Source organism: Xiphias gladius, chromosome 22 (assembly GCF_016859285.1).
Source record: "Xiphias gladius isolate SHS-SW01 ecotype Sanya breed wild chromosome 22, ASM1685928v1, whole genome shotgun sequence".
Classification (NCBI taxonomy): Eukaryota; Metazoa; Chordata; class Actinopteri; order Istiophoriformes; family Xiphiidae; genus Xiphias; species Xiphias gladius.
The window spans coordinates 26,104,236-26,122,966 of NC_053421.1; the positions used below are offsets into that span (position 1 = coordinate 26,104,236).

The window sequence follows — 18,731 nt, forward strand, 5'->3', positions numbered from 1 at the left end:
TTGAATTTCAAGTCATATGACAGCCCTAACTAAAATATATTTAATTTCCATTGTTATTCAGAAATTCCTGACATCTGAGAGATGGTGCCAGTAAATATTTTTGCATTTTTGCTTAAGTACCTTAAACAATCGATTAATTGTCGAATATGTCAATTAATTTTTAATTTTTATGTTGTTTTTTTTTCTTGCCTATCTCATTAGCCATCCTGCGACCATCAGATTTATCTTGCGCTCCCGTGGAGGCTTTCAGCCCACAGGTTGGGAACCGCTGGCATAAATAACCCACAGGCTTTTCTTCAACATTCTTCCACTATCCAATCTAATATGCAAATGCCTCAGTTGCTTCTACAGAAATGAATACACACACAAATGCCAGTACTGTACCTCTGGTCGACGACGAAGCCCAGGGAGGTAAGAGTGAGCAGAATGTAGCTGGTCATCCCCAGAATGGTTAACTGGGACAGCATCTAGGATCGAGATGCATTTGCATGCCATGAGAAATGTGGCTGGGAAAAAATACATTAGAATTTAAACCCTAAATCAATATCATGGCTGGTTAAGTTACGATCACAGGAGACCTTACTGGGAGAGCAGTCATAAACCGCATGGCTGTTCGACTGTTTACTGGCCGATGCCAACCAAAACATGTCTGACCTTCAGAATAAGTACACTGGCACATACAGTATCCTGCAGCAAATGCACACTGCCTCTTACTTTTCACTGACATGCCTAGTTTACATAGACGCTCTAATCATCCCAGATGGGTCTTGACGGGGGACTTGACCACAGTGGAAGAGACTGCAGTTTGAATCCCGATAGCCCCAAAACGCAGCCAAAACAACCAACATCGGAGCAAAAATCCCATGCAGATTCCCACTGACCTTTTCCGAGCTATGTGGGACGCACACACAAACAGACTCGCACAAACAAGCACAGCACAGAACGTGATGTACGGTCTAATTCGTGTTCTCTAACCTACGGCCTTGGCTGAGGGCAGCAGCTGGAAGCCCGGTGTCTCCTGAGGATGCCCTGGGCTGTCAGCTTAGGTTTATATTTCTCCGACACACAATACAGCGCCTAACAGCCAAATCTCACTGACTTCTCCCATACCGTACAGACCCAGAGGGCCATATATAGAAAACATAAAATCAACCCATCATCAGGATGCAATATAACAGTATTTATTTATGTTTATCCAAGAGTTGTAATCCATAAGCCCCCATAAAAACTATATTATCCGAGGCCTCACATGAGAACACAGAGGGATTACATTTTCCGTGAGTCAAAGGGGGGGAATTCTTGGCTCGATCCATCTATCAGATTGCAGGAACAAAAGTCACTCCACACTGTCAAAGTTTATTAAAGCAGGGTGATCACTGCATTAGAGTTCAAAGGCTACAGATACAGTTATTTTTAGTGAGAGGTGCAATGAGTGAAGAATTATTTTGGTATCAAAGGTTATGTGAACTTATCTGTCTTTAATAACCCATGGGGCCAAGCCGACCAGACATGCTTGGTCACATTATCTTTTTTATTTTAATATTTTTTGACTATTGATCAACGACGCTGCGCTCGAGAGAAAATCCTCTGCAATCCCTCAGTGTGGTCAGGTGCAGTCACATTTACAGGACTTTTTAAAAGACACCCGGGGGGAAATGCTTTGTGCTTGTTTTTCATCGTGCTAAGCTTTAATGTGATCAAGTGTCAAACTGCAGTAAAAGCAGCAGAGGACAGAGCTGAAAGTTAACATCTGGTGACAGCGCTGTGCCGTGAGCAGCGGTCTGATTGTGTTATTCTGTTGTCCCCTGAGACGAGGCAGATTAACTCATTACTCAGGCCATTATTGAAGCCGTTATTATGACAAAGTTCATGAAGGCTCGCTGGACGGTTACCACTGAGGAAATGCTGTAAACCAGCACCACAGTACAGTCAATTACACAGATAATACACATCCTGTACTTTTGATAATGAATGTCATATTTTTATTAAAATTTTGCATGGGGATTCATTTATAGAAAGAGCTCGGGATTATTTCAGATTATTTTATGATCAAATCACATTTTTTGATGCTAACGCTAATATTTGGGCTTTTTGTCGCAATGTGCTACTTTAAAATGCAACTTATATCGTAGAATTTTGCATGAAAACACTTGTGCAGAGTTGTTGTGAGATGAGATGTCTTGACTGGGTCAATTTCCCCCTTCTCCGCCTCTAATAGTAACTGTTTAGGAAACCTATAATAAAAACGTACATGTTGGCCTGCTGATGATGTAATTGAAGAGTAGCTTCTCCTGTTCGAAATAACCATGTTTTCATGGCTTCGAATTAACGCAAAGCCCATAAATTGTCCAGTAGTGTATCATCAATTGTCAAGCTAAATAAGTGGCTAGCAAACATGTGGGTATAAATATAAAACAGTGACATGATTTATTGTTGGGCCAGAGTGCTCACTTTGTTATTTTCCCTCCAAGTTCTGATTGCTGCATCCCGAGGGCTATTTGGGTTGGGAAATGGTTGACTCGACAATTAAGGCGTTTGTGTTCACTGCTGGACCACCAGCTGGTGTTTCGTTCCCCTCGACCCTGCCCTGCAGGGTAGGTGTATGTGTGTATGTGTGCGGTGTGGGGGTGGGGTGGTGGGGGGTGGGGGGCAGACCACAACTGAAGGAGTGCCATGAAGGTAGCGATCGCAAAAAAGACGGGCCATTTTATTTGGGAGTTTGAAGGGCCTGGGCGTGACAGCCCTTTTTGGCTAACCAAAACTATGCCTAGGGAAAAACGCCTTCCAAAGATAACTGCTGAGGAGTCCTGCTCCGTTCTTTTTTTTTCTGGAGGAGGAGGAAGGGGGTCCTTTGGCTCATCGAGTGGAAAATAATAGACAAAGGTTGTTCTAAAGGGGAATGCCGATCAGTCATTCTGTCATGATGTTAGACAGAGCTAGTCTTTTCCTGCTGGCTAAGTAGAGGACTCTGCTCGACCATGGACCAGCCACAACAAACTGCATAATTGGGTGAAATAATGTTGGCAAACAAACACGCAGCACTCAGTCTTAAATTAAGAACGCCGGACCACCTTGTCATACTTTATATGAGGGATTACAGTAACCTAAACATAACAGTAGCCAGTTTGTGACCAGAGTGCAGTCACCAGCTTCAGTCCCTACAGGGCTGAAAAGTCTGATAGAAAAATAAAGGAACCTACAGGAGTTCTGTCGAGGTGCTTTTGAGTGAGACGCCTTCCAGTGAAATTAAGAAACTACATGTCTCAGTATTTTCTTATGCTCACATTTACAGTTCTTTCCTAATGTGACAAAAACACCTACCGTCTTGTTTTCAAACACATCATGGTAAATCTGCAGCACCAGCAGGAAATGTATGACCACATAAACTTGTAAAGGCAGTGACCAGCTGGGATCATGAGGCACTTCCTTTCCGGTAACCTGCAAAAGGAAAACAAAACTTCTTTAATTCCCCAGTCCCTGATTTATTTATTTATTTTATTTATTTTTTAAGCAGAGTAATTTTCTGGACAGAGTCTCACACCAGACGACATACCTTGTTAAAGTAACAGACAGCAGCAATTGATTCAAGTGTAATTTCATATTTATGGTTACATGTTCAGAAAATGTATATAATGACTCTACTTTTCAGTGCAGCCAACGGCTTGTAACCTGACAGATGTAAATACATTTGAAGAACAATGTGTTTTGTGTAACACGCCAGCATTAAAAGGACAATCAATAGCTATACCCAAACTCATAATTGCACAAGCACATCATAAGAGATAGTGAAATAAAAAATAAATTGTTCAACTCCTTATTATGTGTCCCTTTGTTAAGTGTTTGCTTATTTATTGCTATTAGATGAAGATACTGTATGTCAAGAAAATCATTTTTGAGTATTTATGTGTCAACATATATCAGGAAGTAGATAAAGGCAATAAAAAAAACGACAGAAAACAACACTAATTCAGTTTGAATGTTGGGGCCTTTAAAAAGGAAAAAGGCTAAATTTAACTAATAAAAATCATGGAAAAACATGTTCGTGTCAAAACAGGCTCAAATTTGTCTTATGACTTTTCTCATTTCTTAAATCCTTTCTACCTCCTCTGTGTTTGTTTTGTTTGTAACAAAAAGGCCTTTTGTTACTTCATTCTCTTACACACTGAATTTCAAAACTGGTGAAAATTAGCTTGTTGTGTTCCATCTACAAAGTCATCCAGGATTTATTGGGTGTAGTGGTTTCCCCAAAAATACCAATGGAACATATGAGTCCTTCTGTAAGAATTCCCCGAGTCATCTGACCTGTTTTTGTCTGCCTTTGCATCCAAACGATAACTGATTAGCCCTGAGGGCTTGATGTTGAAACTGCTGTCCCTCTTTTGTCAAAGAAGTAAAAAAATACTGGCCGATCATATGTGCCTGTCTCTCATTCAGGGGGTTTCCCAGGATCCTGAGGAACCAAACCGCCACATGTGGGTTCTCCCCGCATCCCATCCCCAACCCTGTAGGTATTCCAGCAATCTGCTCTGCTTAGTCTCAAGGAGCTGAAACACTTTCAACCCTCTCTCCTTCTTCACTCCCCTCTCTTTCCGTCATTGCTTTTCTTCACCGGCAGATATCAATGAGCGTGAGACGTCTGTGCGAGGCCTTTCAAGATATTTCAGTTAAATTCCAGCTCTGTCCATGTTTAGAATCACCCCGCTGGGTTTAAGGGGCCAATTTAATCGTAAAGGCAAAGGGGAGTTTTTTTTTTTAAGTGTGAAGCATGAGGGAACTAAATATGTGACACCATCAGCGTTATTTCAAAGCTAACTGCTGGGGCATTCAACTGGAGCCTGTATTTCTTTCTGCACACACACACGCACACGCACGCGCACGCACGCACACACACACACACACACACACACACACATCTACCCTCAACTGCATGCGGTTTTAATCCCGCAGACTGCATTTAAAGATGGTGAAAATGAACTTATTGTGTTCCTTCTACAAAGGCTTTACAGCTTTTTATTTGATGTGGCAGTTCCTTGTAAAACTTGTAGTATATGTGAATCCTTCATTAAGGACTGGTCTGAGTCATTCAGGCCTGTACTTTGAGTGTGTGAAATGATGGGTATTGAAGCCTGAGGACATCATTGTGAAAAATATGCCTCCTTCAGGAATGATGGAAACGAAGGACTGCTTTACAAACCTTGGGATTGTCAGCGTGGTCACCCAGCCGAGATTTACCAGGTTTCCAAGATGGACCTTTGATGAAAGTTGACAATTTGTCGCTGATCGCGTTGTACGTGTTGGACCTTCTCCACAAATACAAATAGTAGTGTAACTATAAGAGAAAAAACACTTGTAAGCCGTACATCAATACACAATCAAACGCTGCATTTAACTGATCAGTGTTAACGCAGGGATAATGATAATTAATCCTGAGTATAAATGTTTCTGCTTTCATTGGGCAGGACATTGCTCGTGCTGTACTCTCCCAGTGGTGAGGGCAGCAAAAACAATCATAACATCCACCTCCTCTGCATTTCATTTTACTGGCCTCCTTCACCTCGGCTGGGCAGTTTGTTTAGAGTGGAGTAATAATGTTATGGTTACAAAATGCCCAGCAGCAAACGAGGGAAACATGAGCTCACGTCTCATCTACCGAAGGTGTTTATACGCGGATGGAGGTGAGAAGAAAGGACTAACCTGAACGTAGAGGATTTCAAATGTGTTGATAGGGAACACCAGGCCAAACACCACTTTATCCGTCTCTTTAGCAAAGGTACCTGAAGAGGACATGTACAGTTTTACCATTTTATTTGTAAAACAAAATAACTTGAATCTACTGACTTTTTCGAACACCCGGGGGGAACGCAACAAGCTGTAGACACAACACCGACAATTATTGTTTGTAAAAGGTTGCCTATTTACGGTACACATCCAGCAGACATGGAGCAAGATTAGCATTCACTGGGAGTCATGTTTCTGGCCACCTGTCAAATCTAAGTCAGATATTCATTCTTCTTTTAGCTCTGTTTTGGTCTCCACCAAGTCCTGAAAAAAAAAACCATCGGGCCCTTTAGCTGCTAAATGCTCCACTATGTTCACCAGCTAGTCGCTAAGTTTGTCTGTCTGCCGTTTGGTGCTGGAAAGGTAGCGTGCAGTCAGTTTATCTGAGCTTTTTTTTCTGATAACTGCTGAAAACAAGGTTGATGAAAGTACAGAGTGAGACTGAACCAAACCAGTAAAACTGGGGGCCATACAATCAAAACAAAAAGCTGAAGATGCTAAAATGGTTCACAGAGATGATAGCAACTAGTGGATGATAATTCTCAATGGGTTTTTGATTATCACTGACTCCTTCCACGTCACACATCGTCGTTTTTTCTATTGTTAGCACAACAATATTGATTAATGCAGCAAGACAGTTTATAAAAAATAAAGCTGCACAGAATTTTTAAGTAAGATTGTTAGCAGGGGACAAGAGAATTTCCCCCTCGTATATTTAAGGGGAAGAAAGGGGAAGAAAGGCGAAAACGCCAAATTTGTAAATAAAATATAAAACTTGTTCCTTAACAGTACCAAGAACATTGGGATCACAGCGTCTGGCATCAACCTCTTAAAACTGTTTGCAACCACATACAGAAAGAAAATGGTCCAAGGGATTTGTGGGTAATATAAACCTCAAAATTTAATAAGTTACCTCCCACTGGACGTTTGATGCAAAACTGCTGAGTCCAGTATAAAGGTTACAGGCAAAGCTACAGTTTATAGTCAATGTTTCCCTTCATTTCGATGCAATAAATGGTGATACCACAACTTTTGGTTTCCATTCAATACCAAGTAATGACAGGGCAAGCATCACAGACACCAGTACAGATACTATATGAATACCAAAAAACAGTAAACTAATACCTGCTCATAGTCACGAATGTTATGCACTCAACACTTTATGTGCAAAATTTGTTGTAAAAGTAATTCAACACATCAAGAACAATAACAACAAATTTTTAAAAAATTTAAATTTTATGTCGCAAAATTTAAAATATGTAAGTCGTACGTCATAAATTTCTGTGGGGTTGTATGTCAGCGGAGTCTGGCCCTGCTTTAACACTTTAAACTGTACAGTCCTTCCACTTGGACACATTTCTCCTGCCTTCTTTGACAGTACGTGATTTAGCAGTCAATGGTAATTTAGCAGGTAACGGTGGAAAATGAAGCGTGTGTATGGCAGCACTGTTTGTATTTAGTACCGACCAACTCCTACTGTCTGATGCAGGTATCACAGTGTCGATACTTTTAGAAGCAAATTACTGATTACTTTTTCTTACCGAATAATCTGTCCCATATGATCAGAATTCCTCCGTAGTTCTTGTCAATGCAATAAAGGTTCCTCCCTGTTGAGATAATTCTTAGTGACATTACCACATAAATTATTTGAATTCTAAAAATAAATCAATTAATTGATTAATTAAATTAAGAAAAACGTCGGACCCAAATGCCCAATTCATTCCCTTATCTGATGGGCATGTTTTCCCACGACTGATTGGTCAACCCGCCAACAAAGAAACTGACTGGAGAAAATTGAATATAACCACACATAGCCATGATCAGACAACACCAATTCTAGACCTCTCAGTCTTGATCAAATGCTTGATGTTGCTCTTCATGGGCAGGGTGATGTACCAGCTCAGCCTTGGAAAACCTCTCAGTAAAGCGTTATAAAATAAGATGATGAAATTGTCTCTTCATTTATGAAATGTAACTTGTCTCACCGTGATGAACTCTGTGATGTTTTGGGGTGTTGAAGACCCACTCCAATGGTCCAAGGTCTCGGATCAACTGAAGGAAATAATGTACAGGGCGTGCACGTTAAATCCATGAAATAGAACCAAACTTTAAAGTAACAATCTGTCAAGTTTATTTGGTATTAAAATAAATAATAGTAATTAAGTCTATAGGTAGTTCAAGCTTTTACATTTGCTGCTCTGCACACCTGACGTCTGGTAAGTCTATCATTGTTAAAACATGTACACTGACCATTTCTGTAACTCACCAAAGCTGATAATCTGACTTTCACACAAACTTCACGCCGTGATTGGTCAGATATGTGGAGGTGATAAAGGAGCCAGGGCTTGAACTTCTCTCCCTCAAGCTCTCTCTTTTAGTTTTGACTCTGAGATTTCGTGATGTTTCTCATCAATACCACTGACCCCTTATCCTGGGGAAATGTGCACGGCCGGACAGAATTTCTCAGTGATTCATTATTTCCATGTAATGGCTGCGTCTGGCAGCCGAGCGTGAGAGTTTTATCTTGAATGAACAGGGGTCTCTACCACTTCACTACGGCTCTGAGGCTGCAGTGAACAGTGTGCCAATATATTACATGACATCAAAAAAAGCCAATAAAGGAGGCATAAATTACACCCCCTCAGAAAATTGTGACTATTATGACTGTTTTCACTAATAGTGCACTAAAAGATGGAAGGCGTTCCAAATCCATTCATCCCCTCTAACGATCGTGGGGATTGTAAAAGTGATACTCCCAGTCACTTTAAAGGCAGACAGAGTGGTCATGCTTCTGTTTGGATTATTTCGTAAAATCTCATTATTTTTTATTGAATACAGGTTCCTCTGCAACACTGAGTCTACAAAGGGTCGAACTTAGCAGATGGATTCATATTGACACAGGGGGAGAGATAAGTTTAAAGACTTTTCTTTTTCCCCACAGTCAGGTCAACTCTGCACGGCAACAGTAAACGGTAGAGTGAATTCATACAGTGCAATTGCCAGATGCTGGTTGATTATTGTTTTACACAAAAGTATTCGTGTTCCCCATACCTATGATCCTGGTTTTGTAGGCGCTAAGAAACTTAGAACAATTCATAATTGATTATGTTGATAAATGTTTAATCCTATGCCTGTAAAATAGCAAAAACGGACAACTATAAAATGCGACCAGAGTGATGTCTTCAATTGCTTGGTTTGTATGACCGACATTCAAAAAAACCTAAAACGTATGCAACTTAAACTAAGAAGGAAATGAGAAAATCAAGTAAAGTCCTCACCTTTCAGAAACTGTAACTTATAATTTTTTAACTAAAGTAATTAAATGGTTGAGTGATTATCAAATGGTCAGCATTTGTTTTCTCTCCGTCAAATACTCAACTGATCATCTATTTTTTTTCTGCATTATACGCAGGACTATAAACACAGTGATCATCCTATTAATCATTATCTCAAATGTTTTATCACAGTGTACAATGAACCTAAAGTCACTGTCCTCTTTTTTTTCCTCTTTCAAAATAAACTCTCTTTATTTTTCTCATAATTTTGTCACTGTGTGATTTCCATTTTACTTAAACCCCTTTTCTAACTTGGTTTTATGAAACCACGTTATCATTTTTTTATCAGAACTATTTTTTTAATTTATCTAGTTTTGTGTGTTTTGGACCGGATTTTTTTTTCTTTTTCTTTTTTTTGAGTATCCTCTTTTACTTTATTCACGTCCTAAATCTTTTTTTCGGAAAACAACAACAATCCCATAGAAGTTAAGTTTCTAATTTTTTTATATGCACATTTATAGGATTATGCTGATGCTCCCATCCAGAGCCGCTGACAATCCGTATGCAGGTAAAAAATTTACAGCCAAAGAAAATTAAAACAGGACACTCGGCTGCTATTGGACAATGATCGCTACTGTCATAGAAGACAGTGTCTACCTGCATTCCTCCATCTGTTGAATGTTTTAACAGGTAAAACATCATCTTTCACACACCCTCCAGTAGTCTTCATGTTTTAGCTTACACTTCATAACACCCTGACGCCTTATTTCCCATCACTACACACATCCACTGTAAGCGACCGCGCTGACATTCTGCCACATGCAAGCAGTCAAAAATATTTTGTCGTGGCTCGCGATCCAAATCCCGACGTTATTTCAGTGTTTTTCACAACCGCGGCCAGATTGATTTCAGAATCCATAGGCTGTGTTTTGACATGTACCTCGGTGTGGATCCAGAACTGGTAGAGCAGGTTTAACTGTATGTGAACAGCAAAGATCGATGGAGGCACAGCCAGAGCCATGGGCAGGTAGAAAATCTGAATAGAGGAAGGAAAGTAATACAGTGCACATCTGACAAAGCTGCAGCAACTTCACACCAATCTCATGGGGACCTCACACCAAGGTTGAAAAACTGGTGACTATCTGTTTTCTATTGAAAGTCATCTTTTATTAACACACTGCATAACAGAAAGGACACATCAAGCAATTTTATGTGTAACAGATGGGATATTTCCAGCCCTAAAAATGTTACCAATGATATACAAACTTACACTACCATTTCCTACACAGTCACATCTCTGCCGATGCGTTCATGCTGGTAGGAAACCCCACGCATTTTCTGTCTCGCCCTCATGCGGCAAATTTCGTGAGGTTTGTTTTAATACGCTGTCTGTCAATTAGTCATGTGACTTTACCAAACGACATAAAAATGTACACTGTGAGCATGCTCTGCTTGCGCTGGCTCTGCTCACAAATATTAGAGCGCCCGATACAGACACTATGGGGGTGGGATAATTTCCTAAAACAGCTGGACACTGGAATTTTTAGCAAACATTACCCAAACAGGAGTGAACGGCGCATTTGTTGGGGACTACTTTCACTTGCGGATTAAGCCAAATCTGGTGCACTAGTGAGTATTTGGGGCACCAGAACAGTGTATATGGGATTGACTAAAAAATAAACTATAGTGCCCATATTTATCTTTATGAAGGAACATGTCACCCAGAGCTACAATGTGGCTCAATGTGTTTTTAATAATTCTGGACAACAATAGAGCTCTATGGCACAGATGAATAGCAAATATCTGACTTCAGACACATACATAATACCTGTAGTAGGATAAATTCATTGCTGATTTTCAATTAATAAATGAGATTTGCTGATAATAACAAAAATCAACAGACTTATCCATTAAGAGGATGAATAAGACCTTACCCATGATGCAAACTGCTGGGTGATGGACTGTCTGAGGGCGGTGGTGAGGTTGTAGTACTCTGAACTGTGGTGAACCTGGTGAGCAGCCCAGAGGATGGCCACCTCTGTAGAAAATTACACACACAGATCCAACATAAAACAACGAGGCCAAGAGTTCAAATCTCATCAGAGGTTATTGCTTCATTCACCTTTTTATGACTGTTACAGAGCTAACAGCAGCCATGTAAACTTTCCCCAGAAGATTCATCACCAGGCCTTGAACACTCACACACATTCAGCTGCCATTACGTCACCCCGACAAGTGATTTATCTCAAAACTCATCCCTGCCTCTTTCCCACATGAATAACTAGACACTTTCATCCCCCAGAAGAAGCCATTTTGGTCCCGCTCCTGGGCAGCTGTGATGAAAAGCCGAGGCTTGAGTCTAGCTGGCCACTGGGACAGGATCAGGCTATTATGCAGGCGGGGGTATTCGGGTGCAGCTGGTTAACGTCCAGCCTGATGTCCCAGTGCTCCAGTTTACATTCCGCTGCTGTGTTGTGATACTTGCTACATTAATATCTGTGTTACACTTCATTTTAACATCCAAAGGGAACATGCTTGTTAAGTTTCACAGGATCTCCGGGGCCGTTTCCGGACCACCCCGTCTGGTCTGTGCTTTTTGGCATCTCCCATCCACTATGGCTTCTGCAGCCGTACAACAGAGAATAGTAACCTTCAAATATTGCAGAACCACAAAGCTCCATATAGACTATCTACAGTAATGTATGCATTGTAATAAAGGCAGCCCAAGTTATTAAATGAGGTTTAGGTTTTATGTGGCAGCCTTGATGTGTGATGGGATTTGCGAAGGGATCAATTATCAAACAATTACACTTACATTTAAAAAAAAAATGAAAAAGAAAGACTAAGGGTGAATGCATGTGGTAACCTTTGGGTGGTTGAAAAGCTGAAATATAAGGGTCAAAATCACATGTTGTGCATGAATGTGTGTGTCCCTACAAATACAAACAAATGTATTTTTTGCTTGACGACGATATACTTTTTAGTTATCTGAAGATTTTGGGGGCTTTTGGTATCCCAACTGCCTTTCCTTTATAGGTGAAGTTCAACACTTGTGGAAATTTGCTTTTTCGCTTTCTGGTGGAGAGTTAAAAATGAGAAGATCAATGCCACTCTCACGTCTGCATGCTAAATATGGAAGTTTCTCCCCGTTCTCAGTCTTTATGCTAAGCTAAGCTAACCAGCTGGTAACTGTAGCTTCATATTTACACATCTTCAAACGTATTTAACTCTCCACCAGAAAGGAAATAAGAGTTTTTCCTCAAATGTCAAACTATTCTTTTAACCTATCTAGGTCTATGAAAATCACTAAAATTGAAGTTTTGATGTTTTCACTTGGCAACAGTGTTCAAGCACACATGTCCATGTATGCACAGACACACGTACACACACACACTTATATTTTGAAATTCATTCAAAAGCCACATCTCCAACTCCTCCTCTCTCGCTGTTTAATAAACTTGTGAATTGAATCGAGGCTGGCAGTCATAAAACCCAATGGGTCGAGGGTCTGCCGCACCTGAAAAAACACACTGCTGAGAGGTGGAGGTGAGTGCTGTGTTAGCAGAGGAGCACCGTGATCTGTCCAAAGACGTTGCCAATCAGTGAAACTGAGGTGGAATTCCTCAACTGTTTGGGGTAAATCCCGAGGAGCTCCAAGCGAAAACTACCGCTCTCGAGCAATACTCCACACCTCGCTTATTTAACATGGTTATTGCTGGATTTCAGCAGGTGTGAGAGAATAAATGTCACAGGGAATGTTTTTCGGAAGTTTCACACACAGCTTTAAATGGTGTATTTTGGAAGGAGTCGAAATGGAAGCAACAGGATTGGATTTTATTTCAAACTTTATTCGCCCTCCCAACGCAACTGACAGAGTCAGGAGCGGAGAAGAGAGGAAACGAGGAGAGAGGAGACAAGGAAAGGGGAGAAGACTGATTGCAGCAGTCAAGCACAAAAATGATGACGTTTCTTCCGCTCTGAACCATGGGGGATTCAGATATGAACTGTCCTGCAAAGAGACATATTCAGAGGATAATCCACCCTTTGTTTAATTCCAGCAGCCTGAGTCTTTTGCTTTTTTTCATCTCACTGGAGTCGTGCTTGGCAGGGTCCAGGACTAAGGCCGGTTAAGATTGATGCTCGTTGTCATTGATAGGAAGTTAGAACTGCTAGGCTTCACTGCAAGCCCATGTCCTCATCTCTGGACTCGGCAGGACACTGCATAGTTTGGCAGGGCCTATTCAGGAGGGAAGCCCTGTTAATGGTGAGAACCAATGCCACAGAGTCTGCATTCCCAGCAAGAGCAGAGAAACGCTGAGGACGGCACTTCCATCTGGCCTCCAGTGAGCCTCAACTCATGATTTCTCAGGAATAACAAGGAGGTGATGGACAGCTACGACACTTGAGTACAAGACTGTCCTCCCAGTGAGAATGACAGCATTAGTCGTTTATTCAAATCCTTAAAACAAACTATGTTTACCTAATGAGGACCTCTAATGGCTGCGTGAATTATGACTGTTGTCTGTCAGGAACGAAGGTGGAAGGAATGCGACGTTGTTATACCCTCACAAAACCTTTCAAGTGGGAGGTCGGGGCAGATGGAGGGGTCAACAAAGTGACATGACATACGAGATTGCTGTTTCATATCGAATTTCCCAGCAACAGTCAAGATTGGTTTCTTTTAACAATGGCAAACATCTTTCCTTAACCTTAACCAAGTTTTTGTTCCTTAAAAAAAAAAAAAAAAAAAGTCATGTTATTAATCTTTTCAAAGCTAATGTGCAACAGTTTGGGAAGGCACTGACAAACTATTTTGGGATAACAAATGCTACAGAAAGTACTGGCTGTCATGTGTCCGTTAAACACATACAACAGAATGCCTCAAACACAGTTCCAGCCAACAGTTCACCCACTGTTCTGTATCCGTGTGCAAGGAATATCAAACTGCGGGAATTCATTGCAACCTTTTGCTACATTTGCTTCTAGGTGACAGTTAAACTAACCCTCACTGATGAGACCAACCTTAGCATGGGTTATAAATATCTTCTCAAATGCTTCTAGCGGTATAATTAGCCATGCAGATAGTTTTGGTTTCATCTGTCAAGGTTTTGATATAGCTGTCTCTGATATTTCCGCTGCCATCCCAGTACAGTGGAATTCAATGGAATTTCCTCTGTGGTGCTCACCAGCCTGATAATCAGACCGAGCTGTCGTTATATTTTGCTTCATTCATTCAGCCCAACACTGTATTAATGTTGGCCAATTTCTTGTTGGGAAGAAATTAGTATTGAGTGACGTATCCATCTGGCAAATTTTCATTTTCACTTGAAACGGAAGCTACGGTCGCGGCTACCAGGAGCAATTAACAGTTTTCACAATAATAAAAAATAATAAATAAATAAATTTAAAAAAAAAAAGATTTAAGAGTTGTTATGTGTGTAAGCTGACTGTGAAAGCTGTATTCATCCCATCAACCCCCTCTCTTGCTACTTTTCATGTGGCTATGTAGCTAGCTGGATGTAGCTAGATTACACAGTTATTTGTCTAATCAACGAAAACAGCCGTCAATGGGCCCAACACCACAACTACCGTATGTGAACCACTGAACAAATCTGATGGGCGGTGATTCAGCATTGGCCCCATTATTGAAAAATTACTTTAAAAAAAAAAAAAAATTCTACAGCATAATTCATGTTGGAGTTAAAGTCATTTTTTTATAACAATGAGCACCATGACCAATATTGTATTGGCCTTTATTATTCTGGGGTGGAGGCGGAAATCTCAAAACCTGGTCAAATTATCTGTACGGGCAGATACCACCAGGGGTTAATTTATTTACTTATTTTTGTGGTAATTTGGTTGAACTGACACATTAAAAAAATAAATAAATAAAGAACAAACAAACAAAAAAAAACAAATACACAAAAACACAAATGTATTTTTCCAGTGGTAAATGGCCATGGTTTAATTGTGATAATACATTCTGAGGTGTTCTGATATAGCCCCTAGTTTTCATATATTGGAACACACTGCCATGTACAGTATTATTGCTTAGATAACTCCTGCAATACCAAACCCTATGCAACAAAAAATATACTTTACTATGCCAGTGTTCTGTGAATAACAACACAGAAGGACTGGCAGCACGGTGATGTAACATTGCACATTTTTAAATTGAGTTGTTGAATTATAACGGGACACATAATCAAGGCCTATAAGTCATAATCAGTCATGTTACGTGACGGAGTTAGACTTTGACAGAGTCTGTTTACATCCACGTCAGCCCTGTCAGGAGCGGTGCTTACATAAGCAGAGTGATATAAACGCAAGAACCGAATTCCTATTGAGCCCCATAAATTTAACACCAGTAGGGGCCTGCGGTAAGTGCTAATAATTATCAAACTGTATCTTGAATAATGCTGCTATAAAAAGAAAGTATGACTAGACAAAAGAAAAATAATTAGCGTAGAAGGAGAACCAAATCAACTATTTTTACCCACTCAAACTGTATGAAACACTTTTACAGGTACATCAATCAGCTGCCTAAATCATCACCCTCAGCGACAAACCCCTGGCACTAACAAGCGACGTCCTTCATGCGCAGCCCTCCGAGTGGTGGGCTGCCCTGTCGATCACAGGGGTAATGGGCTGTGAAGAGCCCTCCGGTGTTTGGATTGGAGGGCTCTTGGATGGGGTGCCAACCCAAACAGCGAGTGCTGGACTCGGTGGGACGGTCGGCCAACTCCCCACCACTGCTGCCATACTTCATGCTGTCCACACAGCTCAGTCACACACACTAAACTAAACACACTAACCCTGGTCAGGGCCACTTGCAGCTCTCACAAAGAGGGTGTAAGAACTACGTGTCGAAAGGGACGGGTGAGGTAAAATGACTTTTCTCTTAGATTTTATTATATGTAAAATCTATTTCAGTTTATTATATTACAAATTCTGTCCATTAAACTTGCTGAAATCCACCTGGACATAAAAGTCTACTTTATGCTCTTTATTTTATTTCTCTGTTGCAACCCTATTACACACAATGGTTATTCAAACTGTTGCCATTTTATGAAAGATTTTCCCATCGCCAAGCCCTTTATTAGGAACACCTGCTTATTCATGCAATTACCCAATAAGCCAATCAAGAGGTGGCAGTGCAATACCTAAAATCTGTCAGAAAAAGGTAGTGAGCTTCGGTTTATTTCCACGTCAAACATCAGAATGGGGGGAAAAAATGTGATCCAAGCAACTCTAACCGAGGCATGATTGTTGGGGCCAGACGAGCTGGTTTGATTATTTCTGAAACTGCTCCTGGGATTTCCTCACACAAAAGTCTCTAGAGTTTTTACTCAGAATGGTGGGTAAAACAAAAAACATCCTGTGAGCAGCAGTTCTGGAAACACCTTGTTGATGAGAGAGGTCAGAGGAGAATGACCGGACTGGTTGGGGCTGACAGAAAGGTCACGGTAACTCAGATAACCACTCTTAACAGCTGTGGTGAGCAGAAAAGCATCTCAGAATGTACAACACGTCAAACCTTGAGGCGGATTGGCTACAACAGCAGAAGACCATGTCAGGTTCCACTCCTGTCAGCCAAGAACAGAAATCTGAGGCTGCAGTGGGCACAGGCTCACCAAAACTGGACAAGTGAAGACTGGAAAAACGTAGCCTGCTCTGATGAATCTGGATTTCTGCTGAGGAATCAGATGGTAGGGTCAGAGTCTGGCATCAACAGCATGAATCCACGGACCCAAACCTGCCTTGTGTCAACAATGGTGGTGTAACTGTGTGCGGAGTGTTTTCTTAGAACACGTTGGGCCCCTTCATACCAATCAGTCATGGTTTGAATGCCACAGCCTGTCTGAGTATTGTTGATGACCATGCGCCTCACTTTACAGCCAAAATATGCCACCTTCTAATGGAGACTTCCAGCATGATAATGCACCGGGATGCACAAAGCAAAAGTCGTCTCAAACTGGTCTCATGAACATGACCGCAAGTTCACTGTACTTCAGTGGCCTCCCCAGCCACCAGATCTGAATCCAGTAGAACACCATTGGGATGTGGTAGAACAGGAGAATCAGCAGGTTATCTCATTTGATAGAAAAAAAAATGATTGAGCCGTCTTTCAGTCCGTTACTTTCAGTTTCTAAGTCCTGCATAATTTTACACCAAAAGGATCCACCTTAATCCTACATTGCGCCAGCCCATGTTCTCAGCAGTTACACTACGTTAAGAACCAGAAAGTACCTCTCTATAATCTAAATCTAACAGATGTTCACAGTTTGGTAATAAATGTACTTTCCTGGTCATCTGTTTGAGATGTTATGGGTAAAAATGGGGAAATGTTTACAACCAGTCTGGTGCATCTCTTGCCTAAAGGACTGCCTTTCTAACAATGTCACCAAGTCCACAGATCTTACCAGTTCGAACTGCTGAACAAAAAGCTATCATGACTGATAATGGTGGTTACTACGGACACACAGTTTGTGAAAAAAAAAAAAAAAAAATGTACTCTGAAACATTTAACAATCCACATGTGAGGCATTACCTCTCGTATTCATTCTTCACATTCACACTTCACCCCTCTCTTCAGGGGAGGTTTGTCCTCAGCAGCGTCAGCAGCGGAAATCTCGTCTGTCAACACCGCTGACAGAGGGAAGTCTGTCCGTACAGCGAGTGGAGCACACGAGGGCAGCAGACAGCCGGACTGTGGCCTCTGCCGAGCTCAGCGACCCTCTCAACGATCATAACGCACTCTTCTTTTCTACACTTTCTTCAGATTTTGTACATACAGGCCTCCTGGACATTATCCCTTTGTGATGACTAAGTTCAATCGAACCAGTCTCTCTCTCTCTCTCTCTCAGTAGACATCCCCTTTCTCTCTCTCTTTCATCACACAGAGCAGACAGAGAGCGAGAGCACAGTAACCTATAGATCACTGTTGATGTTATCTCTGCCTCCCGTGAGGCCTTTCACTCGCTCTCTTCTGCTGCCGTGAGCGAAACCCCAACATCCTGGCCAAGCCATACCAACAGAACCAGCAAACCACGCTGGGGCCCAGATTCTTTTGTCAGGCCTGGAACCTGCACCGCGCCAGGAACTTGCCGTCAGAGTCAAGATTTATGGTGCCCCGGCCGCCCGGGGGCAGGTTGACCCCCACACCCACACCTCACGCACTCCACCCTGCCACACAGCCAGGAGGAGCTCCTCTTTAAACAATAACATCCACATCGGCCACGTCTCCTTGGGGACGGCCGACAGCGGAGGAGAGCGGGGCAGTGCTGAGCACATCTGTTTGTCTTAAGAACTGCTGCTGTCTGCAGGGCTGAGGGGGCCGGGAGCGGTGCGGACACAGCAGGTAACAGCTGCAGAGGATGTAGAAAGGTGGCAGGGCAACCGAAGTATTGGGCAGGGGAGGTGGGACTTCAGGCTGTTTATTTACAGCAAACGGCAACAGCTAACACCTATTTTGTGTTGTGCTCTTTAGTGACACTGTAAATGTACAGAGGGTAACACACTAGCAAGAAATCAGCAGGCCGGCCTGGGTTGAGTTGTCCTGGGTTGGTCCTTTCTTAGTATGTTGGTCAGAATGCAAGCGCGGTTTGAGAACCATAAAGATCTAAAGGGGAGTAACGCAAGTAAAACTGACTTCATGGATAAGAAGCTTGTGGATTT

The 18,731-nt window shown here is 41.6% G+C and overlaps 1 protein-coding gene across 1 annotated transcript in view; it reads right to left on the reverse strand.

The window, feature by feature from the left end:
- Positions 1 to 18,731, reverse strand: part of agmo (alkylglycerol monooxygenase) — a 49,334-nt gene that overhangs the window by 16,608 nt on the left and 13,995 nt on the right. The window contains exons 4-11 of the mRNA XM_040118137.1: positions 10,988 to 11,091; positions 9,994 to 10,089; positions 7,764 to 7,830; positions 7,320 to 7,385; positions 5,695 to 5,774; positions 5,195 to 5,329; positions 3,322 to 3,438; positions 385 to 467 (exon numbers count right to left, since the gene is read on the reverse strand). Of these exons, the coding sequence (XP_039974071.1) occupies positions 385 to 467; positions 3,322 to 3,438; positions 5,195 to 5,329; positions 5,695 to 5,774; positions 7,320 to 7,385; positions 7,764 to 7,830; positions 9,994 to 10,089; positions 10,988 to 11,091 (748 nt within the window). The remainder of the gene's footprint in view (positions 1 to 384; positions 468 to 3,321; positions 3,439 to 5,194; positions 5,330 to 5,694; positions 5,775 to 7,319; positions 7,386 to 7,763; positions 7,831 to 9,993; positions 10,090 to 10,987; positions 11,092 to 18,731) is intronic.